Source organism: Cyclopterus lumpus, chromosome 6, assembly GCF_009769545.1.
Source record: "Cyclopterus lumpus isolate fCycLum1 chromosome 6, fCycLum1.pri, whole genome shotgun sequence".
Lineage (NCBI taxonomy): Eukaryota > Metazoa > Chordata > Actinopteri > Perciformes > Cyclopteridae > Cyclopterus > Cyclopterus lumpus.
The window spans coordinates 8,604,020-8,613,532 of record NC_046971.1 but is presented as its reverse complement, the minus strand read 5'-3'; the positions used below and the strand labels follow the sequence as shown (position 1 = coordinate 8,613,532).

Sequence of the window (9,513 nt, the reverse complement as noted above, 5' to 3'; positions counted from 1 at the left end):
GCACCCTCTTGACAAGTAGTCCTTCTCGATGAACGGCCCCGAGAAGAATGTCGCCTGTTCTGTAAAATGTTGAGCTGGAGCAGCGCTGTTAAAGTTGAGTGTCGAGAGGGGAACGAGTTTGGTTTATAAAGGACCCGTGGACGCGTCACTCAGCCACTGTGATCATAGTCTATTTGCTTATCCATAAGGATAACGTGAGTCGGGGTCGGTTTACGGGGAGGATGGGGGGTCGCGATTGGTCAGGACACCAGGCAGCAGCGCAACAGTTGCGGCATGCTGTTTATTTTTAGGCGCTCCCTATTTGAGAGGCTGGGGGAGGGGGGGAGGGGGGGGGGGCACTTGCTGATTGTTGCGAATGTGTGTCATGCTCAGGTTCCAAATGGCTGAACAATGGAGCTAAGAAAAGAAAGTGAGAACGTGTACCGAGCGCCCCATGTCTCAATATGCGTCGCGTTTTCAGATGTTTGATTGTGCACGTTAGATTCTATCACTGAAGGCTTTGGAGATGAGACCGTTTCAAGGGCGAGATCATCCTGCTGGAGACTGAAGCCACCACATTACGTGTGTTTCACAGCTATCTGCCACCGCTGAGTGAAATGCATTTCTGTGTCGACAAGCAAAGGTCAATGGAAGCTCAGGGAAGGTCAAAGATGCTTAACACTGGATTTTGAGAGGCTCTTACAATAATTCATGTTTCTGAAACAGTAGGTACATATATTATATGAAATGTATTAATTTCAACGTCATACATTCAAAATGTTTCGCCCAATTTACACTCTTAAATGAAGCAATGACAACCTGTTTTCCCCACTAAACAAGAAAGGACAAACTCACTTCTCAAATTGCCAGAAAGCAAATTAGTGTCATCTCCAACTTTGTCAACATGACATCATTCATTGATTGAAGCTGAGGCGGTGAACAGAAATGCACTGAGACGGCTGACAGTGTGTTCGCATATTGAAATTGATCATCTGTAAACAAAACAAGTCATTTCCAATACATGTTGCGTTCGCTGTAGGTGCAGGGGCTGTCATGCGGTTGTGACTCAGCAGACATGGCAGTGACACCAGGCACCGTCGTTAACGAACTGGTGGGAGGCAAGAATATCCATGACACATGCAGAAGGCTTAGGATACTCAGTCTGGTGTGTCTCCCAACATGTAATGACATAAAAGAGTTTCTTTTTCTACCATTTTAGATATTTTCTGCTCACTTGACTCATGAGCCAGAATATTCTCCAATAAAAATAAATGTATGGAGTTCAACTTCAACACTTTTTTTTAAATCATGTTATTATCTCCAGGAGATTGGAAGCACATCTGGCAATAATTCAATAATACCATTAATCATCTCTCTGTAAAAATGTATTGTTATAATATTGACATTGTTTAAACAGTGACGGAAGAAGTATTCACACATTTACAGTAAGTAAAAGTGGTCAAATGTTAAGGTGAAACACAAGTAAAAGTCCTGTGCTATGTCCTGGGAAATGTGACTCAAGCACCTTAACCTCTAAAAATAATAATTGTGAGGTTTTGTACAGAAATGTAAATATCAGTCTATATGTTATATTAAATGAAGTTGGCAAACAGCACAAATTAAAACGTTTCAGGTTTGTCTGAAAAAAGCATTTTATAGGAAGAAAAATATTTAGGAATGATGCATCTGACTGTTTAAACCTTTCCTAAATCATCATACAATATGTGATATGTCACTCTGCAAAGGTTTACTGTAATAGTGAAGCAGAAAATAAATCAGAGTATTTAGTAAAGAAAATTCAGGCAAGAGCTGCCAAATCTGGCATTTTCTCTTCCTTTCCTTTCTCTAATCTTTTCTTTATTATTCAAGTTGTGCTTAGAGCATGTACAATTGGATGAAATATTATTCAATTATTCAATTTCTTTTAATTAATTTCTTTTTAATTACTTATTAATTGTACGGTCCCCTATATAGGGGACCTTTTAAGGTGATGTATCGTGATATTTTTTTTACTTTTATACTTTTAAACCGTTGATTTGTAGTAGTTTTTTTATTACATTTGTCAAATAATTCAAAGAAATGTACAATATTTGGCAGTGAATGCAGCAGAGTTATTGTTTATTAAATAGCATAACATGAAAATATTTCATCACAATACAAGAACCTCAATAATGTACTTGAATACAGTATTTGAGTAAACACCATTGTGTGTAAATGAACGCTAGAAAAGTGAAATTGCACCAAAAGTGAAACGATTATTTTTTATTAACACAAACAAAACAAAAAACACATTTGACTCAATGTGTCTCAAGTTTTATAATATTATTTTGAATACTTTGGTATATTTGTCTCATAATAATAATAATAAGTTTAAGAATCATAATGATCATAATACAATATAATGTGTGAACTAAACCAAAAACCTAATCAGAGGTACTGTTAACTGGACACCGTTCACTTGACATTATATCCCCAGTGACTGCTCATTAATGCTCTCACAGTCAGCATTCCTCCTTTTTTAATTAGCTCAGGTGAATATATTAAATATTTTAAAAGGGATTTGGGACTAATTTGCTTAGGCCCGGGGCCAAGGCCTGACTAAATACATCCCACCGGTGATCTGGATCTGACATTTCGACCGTTAAGCCGCTTTTTATTTTTTCCTTAGCCACAACTCCGACACAGAATGAGACAGAAACCTGATTCATAGTCTGTTGGGAATTATTTGCAGACTCCAGAAACTAATTCAACTTAAACCTCCAGTGACAGAAGCTTGCTCGGTGAGGGATACGCACATCCACAGTACTTTTAGATCATTTGAACTTAAGAGAACCATGAGTCGTGGAAACCGAGTAACGCGTGTAGTTTATGGGCCTCATCAACAACGTTGACACACCAGTTACTGCCATTGGAGAGAGGAATCTGTGAGCCTATGACACGCCTCTGGAGTGACGGTTATTAATATCCATACAAGCAATCCCAGCAGAGTCAGTTCTCAGTTGGTTTGACTGCTGATGATTTCATGAATGGGACTCCTTACACCCTGTGACCGATGGTGAGGCCACCTTCCAGGAAAAGAAAGCTGTCATACATCATGGGGGGTAGATATATATTTATTTTCTCAAGTCATTTGCAGTACAAAATAGACCTCCAGGTAACAAAATAGCCACAACTATATTGAAAACAAGCAACGAGCAACAACAAGCTGAGAAACACTGAGCAATATAGAAGCTTGTGGAACTATGATGTCGTTGACAGTCATGAAATAGGGAAGAATAATGAAAATCAGAGGAGTCATATGTACCATTGTGGTCAATGGTAATCTAATTTCTATTGCAAACTAATCATTTTGGTAATAGGCAACAACAGTCCAGCGGCACAGGATTTCCTAAGTATGTTTTCAGATACAGACATAACAGGGCAGGCATTGCTTATAAAGGTTGTTTAATAATAAATGTTTCAGAAATTAATTTCTTAAATTAATGAGTCGTATTGCTCATAGCAACTAGTCAAATGCAATTCATAAATGCATGCAATGACAACGCCACCTTCGAAACACAGAGGTACTGAAAAGTATTCGCAATGCTAGCAGTTCTTGTGAGTAATGTCACCATAAATAAACATGTCCACGGCATATCATTTGGCTATCAAATATACGATGCTCTGTCAAAATAGAATAGACTTTCTACAAAGCTAGTACAAATGGATTTAAGAAACATCTCTTCCATAGTACTATATGTCAACTATTTACATGAAATACAAACATAATAATAATAACATAATCAACGCAAATTATATACTGTGCTTCTATATGTTTTCTGACATGCTTCTTTCAGTTCTAAAATGTTTTCACACAAAAGAAAAATACGTTTCACAAATGTAAACATTAATCCTTCCACAGATACATATATATATTTTTTTGTAATTAATGCTAAATCTTTTCTGACACCTTCCTATTTACACATTTTGGAACCATATCAATTTCTAAAATGCCCTCACAACTAATAAACCCTGAACCTTCACTTCAGATGCATCAGTGTTTCAACGTAAGTGTGACCGGATGTCAACCGGTGTTATCAGATCTGCAGCTTGTTACATAAAGTCAGTAAACAAGGAAGCGCTGGCAGTCGACATGCTCACACTTGTAGTACCTGGAACAACCTGCGATCACCATAAATCTAAACAACAAATACTACGACGCTAGCCATTTTAAATCCTGATGGAGAGGAAACAAAAGCTTATTTCTGCACACTGGAAATGTTAAGACATAAAACATAATCCCATCGCTTGATCGGTTTTGGCCCCCAAAGTTGCTGAGATATCTTTTCCGAGCACCCACTGTCACAAAACCTTCAGCAAACCATAACGTGCGCGCGTGTGTGTGTGTGTGTGTGTGTGTGTGTGTGTGTGTGTGTGTGTGTGTGTAACGACGTCGCTGTGGGTGTAAGATTTCTGAATTTCAAAGTGAGCTGTGGGCAGGTAAGATGAATCAGAAATACTGCACAGACTTCTGGCATCGGGACCCAACATGATAATTAATGAGGAAAGTGGGAGTTGTTTGATTTCAGAGACAGACACAAGACAATTCATTGTAAGGCGGGCGGAAGCCTGCACACTGTGAAGAAGAGTTGGCTCCACCAACTGGGGGTTTAAAATAAGCCTTACAAGCTGGCTTTGGTTGCAATAGCATATCATTGGTGCTTAACATATTCCATGTGTGGGTTCAGTTATACAGCGGCAGCAGGTAATGCTAAGATGATGTTCATTCGTGGAAATCTTTTGACATTTAATTCCAGTTTTGTAGAATGTTTTGCTTTCAGTATTTTGGGGGGAAAGCAACAAATAATGAATAGTCAACTTATTTGACAAAAAAAACATTTACATTTAAAGGGCATGTGTACATTTCAGTGCGTTACATGTCCAGACTCCATGTTTGTCAATATTATTCAGAGACAACTATGAACAGTACTTCAACAAACAAATAAATAAATAATGGTTAAATAAATTGAAAACTATTAGGCGCACGTTAATAATTAAAACCGTAATTCTTTTTTTCTTTTTCTTTTTTTAATCACATCGTTTGCTAAAAGAGAGAAAAAATGACATTCACGGACACAGAGGAGGAGTGACACAGCACTAGCATACATTTAGTGGAGTGGAATCAGTCCTCATGTGGGCTCTCTGCAGATCAAGTCATGCTCGTCTTCAGTCTCCGATGAGACTGAGCGCAGTCGTTCCCGGTGCGTGGAGTACCTTCTCATCAGCGGAATACTTTTCCATACATTTTCCACCACACAGCTGTCAGCCCGAGCACATTTAGAGGATTACAGTCCAGTCTGTAGACATGGCAGGAGAAGAACGAGAGCTAAGTCTGAATGAAGCAGACCTCTGTCCCTGTGCAGTTGTTGCCCATCCAATCAACATCGGACGAGAGCTCTCAACAAGCTCGTCATCATCAGGAGAACCGCTGCGGCTGCAGTGATCGTCAAAATGGAGTTCCAACCTACCTCACTCCCCTGAGGGGAGACAGGGAAAGAGTGGCGTTAAGAGCCGGTACAGGCTATCCATCAGCCAGTATCGGGCTGTCGACGAAATAGTTTGACATTTTAGGAAACCTAACTCTCGCAAGAAAGCACATTTACCCAAAATGTTGAACTATTCCTGCAAATGGCTATTCAGTTCCATCAAGGTAATATTTGTTGCTCTAATTTGCCAAACTGCCCACCCGTCCCACGTCCACCTTCCATAAATGTTTTTATATCATTATCTACCTTCATTGCATCTTGCAGTAGTGAGCCATGCAGATGCCATAACCAAGTTGTGATATATTTCTGCCTCCACCCAAATACAACTAAGATTCTTTTTTTTTTTTAAACACTTCTTTTCTTAAATTGGGTCCTGAATACTCTGGATAATCCACAGAATACACTATCTATAGCTCCTTTGAAAACGTTCTAATTATCCGGAGGAAACGACACCTATTGTATCGAGGGAAGACAGATTTCTCCCAAACACTAAAAACCTGAAAACCTGAGCAAATATAACCAAAACTATTTGCATTGCTAGAAACGGGATGCAAGAAAATGTCATGTAATTTGGGTGTACTGACTCTTTATTCAGTGTTTAATTAAGAACCATATATAGCATTATGCATCAGATAGAGATAAGCTCCTCCCATACCTTGCCCTCTGGGACACCAGCTCCGACAACCAGCACCAGACCACAGCCAATATTACAATCATTCCTATGAAGGGGATGGAGAGAACAGGGTGCTCAGACGGATGGATGAATCTCTGAGGAGGGAATAAAAACAACACAAGGACCATGGGAATGAAAGGAAATGAATGAACGGATGGATTAAAGTATCCAAAGGATACACAACACAGATAAAAAATAAAAAAAAGGGAGTGACAACAGCACAAGATGGACGACCACTACACATCGCTAAAAGAAAAGTGTGACATGGTCTATGGCCGTGAAATACGGGGGAAAGGTTGTGATGCAGTGATTTACATTTCCTGTTAAATAAACAATGCATAACTTTCAGGTGACATACACATCAACTCAACTTGAGTATGTGTGAGCAGTCCTGTGTGGCATGTATTGGCTGCGTGTGATGTTATGGTGACAGACACAGAAAGACATGATTGTTGGAACTTGCATATGGTGGTATTTTGTTTTGTCTCTCTATCCTCATAGTTTGTTTTTGATGTTTTTTTGCTAAATTTGTTATCGTACAGGACTTAGTGGTCATGGACATTTAGAGCACAAGGACAGCATCAGAGACAGGCACGGGTAGACAGTTTGACACAACGCAGAGACATCTCATCACGGCTGTTGTAGACAGAACACAGAGGTTGAGCCCTGTTGGTTTCTCACTATGTAAAAGGACCATATTACTGTACAGGGCTTTGCATGCTTACAGCCAATAGATTTGTCTTTTTTTGGGGGATGCATATTTTCGTTCCTTACAGGTAGCCATTGGTATTCATTCCTTTTGACTGTGAGAACATCAACTTGATGAATATTGAGTCTGTCTCTGTGTGGTAATGCAGTTGGATCCACAGATTGTCCTCTGGTTGGTGCGTTCAAGCGTCATACTGTGCTGCGTTCACATACCGTGTCGTGGAAATTCAAACCCAGAGGACATCGGCAATTAAAGAAAATTAATTTGGTACTTTAGCTTCTTGCCTTTTTGGATTTTCCCGTGAGAACTTAAAAAAGCACATTAAAACTATCCATGCTTTCAAACATTTAACATGCGACATTAGTGTAACTGTGACTTTAGTAACTGTTTTAATTAGTGTTTCATTTCACGACAAGTTGACGTTCACACAGCACCTTATTGAAATGAGGAGACGGGAGCCTTGAGTTAGAAATTACACATCACAAAAAGTTACAGGTCCTTTTTAGTACTTTTTCTCTATAGAACAAGATCAATTAGCATTCTTGGCTTGAATGCCTGCATTTATTTGACCAGCATTTTGTGTTTTAGTCCAACAACAGCATAAAATAATTGCTGTCACAGAGAAGTTAGAACACAGAAACAGTGGTAGGGAAGGTTTCCCAGCCCAAAGCACACAATAGATATGGGCTGACAGGTCAGTTCATATCCAAACATATATTGCTACAGTATGAGACAGAGAAAGTGGGCTCAACAGACACAGGATACAGTGCGATGTGAGGCGTGAGGCGTGTTAGTTGACAGTGTGGGTGCGAAAAAGTGTCTTCAACCTCTGCGTAATGATAGCCGGGAATTCTCCAAACCACTTTGAGGACAAGTTCACGTTCATTTTGAAATAAAAGAATTGAGACAACCTGCTCTACAGATGCGTTTGGAATCTAAAGTGAGGAATGCAAAGCAAACCACACAAACCAACATTTATCACACCAGTTTCTCTTCTTCTGAAAGCAACTGTATATGGCTGTATTATTCATGGCTGTCCCTCACCTGAGCCCCCCCTGACAGCTTCTCCAGCTCTGCCTTGCAGCACTGCAGCTCCTCCTCCAGCTCTGCTCTTCCTTCTGACTGCTGTCATACAGTACCTGTAGCTCCTGCAGCTCCACCTTCAGACCGGTACACTGGAGGACCACAATGAGGTCACATTCTCAATTTTTTTTACAGCCCTGGACGGACTGATAGCAAATATTGAAACAAGTTTGAGTGTATTTGATTGTAATCTATTTGGCAAATCTGCCCATGATTTATTCATATTTCTAAGAAGCTCACAAGGCATGCCTTCGCCACTATTATGTGTCATACCTCCCTCTGAACCTGTGAGGCCTTCTCCTCTGCCTGTTTGAGCTGCTCCCTCAGGGAGAAAATCTCCCCGATGCCTCCGTTCCAGCCGGTTGATGTCATGGGCTTCCATCAAATGAAATATTCTTCTGGATGGAGGCGTCCACCAGGCGACAGTTCCCAGACTTGGCCATGGTCATGTAACTCTCTGTCATGACCTCATCCGAGCCAGTCTGCATCTCCTTCCCCTCTGTGCCTTCCTCTACGTCTTCCTCTTTCAGTGACAGGTAGACACTGGAGCTGGACCAAAGGAGTGATGGTGAAAATACAGCATTAACTTTCTGTTTTCAGCTGAAATAGCTGAAAGCTCAGAAATGGGCTGATAATCTCCACGATCAAAGGCTGAATGTGGTTGCTATTCTATTTGATGTGATAACCAGAGAGCTTGATGCATGCAGAGATTTGCTGGCGTACACTTAGTCTGATAACTGATGAAGACACTGTTTTTTTCTATTATTTGTTACAGACAAATGTATCCAGCCCTCCTTGCAATAGGACAAGAAGATTATTTTCCTTTTGACTAATCAAATGATGAGTTTTTTATTATCAGGTAATTGTGTAGTTTATAAAATGTCAGAAAACAATGAAAAAGGCCCATCACAGTATAATTGCTTGTTTTGTCGGACCAACAGTCCCAAACTCTTTTTTTTAATAATAAATTGAAAAAGATGCAAAACAGAGAAAAGCATGGAACTATGTAAGATTAATTACATTTGATTAATCATCATTTTAAATTGTTGTCCCACCACATGGTCCAGTAACTGTTATGGTCATCGTGCTTATGCTGTCAGGACTTCTCATCTCTATTTCTGGATTTTATACTTTTTAAGTTATTTCTCCATGTTGTACATGTTGTCTTCTCTTTTTCTTCTGACTCTCCTTTTCCCTTCTCTTCTTCCTGTAAAGCACTCTGTAGCTTCTGTTTAGAAAAGGGCTATAAATAAAGTTGGCTTTTGCATTCGATGTATCACAAGATCTTCCTCAGCAGATGGAGTATGCCCAGTTCCCCGTCTGCTGAGGAAGAAAAGACACAACAGCTACTAAATAGATCCTGTGTGGAAATTTGGCCTCAATAATTAATATCATCCTATGTTTTTTTAATAAGTGTTGTTGAAAAAGATCCAAAGAAACGTCTACATCAGACTCATAATGTGTTTTTTTGCACCTTTGTTCTTATAATAATGAATCCCATAGTAGACGCCCTGCCAATAACCCATGAGTCCGCAGGCCGTGAG

At 39.7% G+C, this 9,513-nt stretch overlaps 1 protein-coding gene across 7 annotated transcripts in view; it reads right to left on the bottom strand.

Annotated features, from left to right (window-relative positions):
- Positions 1-3,096: 3,096 nt before the first annotated feature.
- LOC117732753 (coiled-coil domain-containing protein 136-like) overlaps positions 3,097-9,513 on the bottom strand; it is a 22,312-nt gene continuing 15,895 nt past the window's right edge. For 4 of the 7 annotated variants that reach the window (XM_034535904.1, XM_034535908.1, XM_034535906.1 and 1 more), the window contains 4 exons: positions 8,243-8,518; positions 7,931-8,061; positions 6,160-6,272; positions 3,097-5,495 (listed from right to left, as the gene is read on the bottom strand). In XM_034535904.1, the coding sequence (XP_034391795.1) occupies positions 8,338-8,518 (181 nt within the window). In that variant the 3' untranslated portion in view covers positions 3,097-5,495; positions 6,160-6,272; positions 7,931-8,061; positions 8,243-8,337. Of the gene's footprint in view, positions 5,496-6,159; positions 6,273-7,930; positions 8,062-8,242; positions 8,519-9,027; positions 9,293-9,513 lie in introns of those variants that run through there. The other 3 variants (XM_034535907.1, XM_034535910.1, XM_034535911.1) reach the window with 2 other exon arrangements.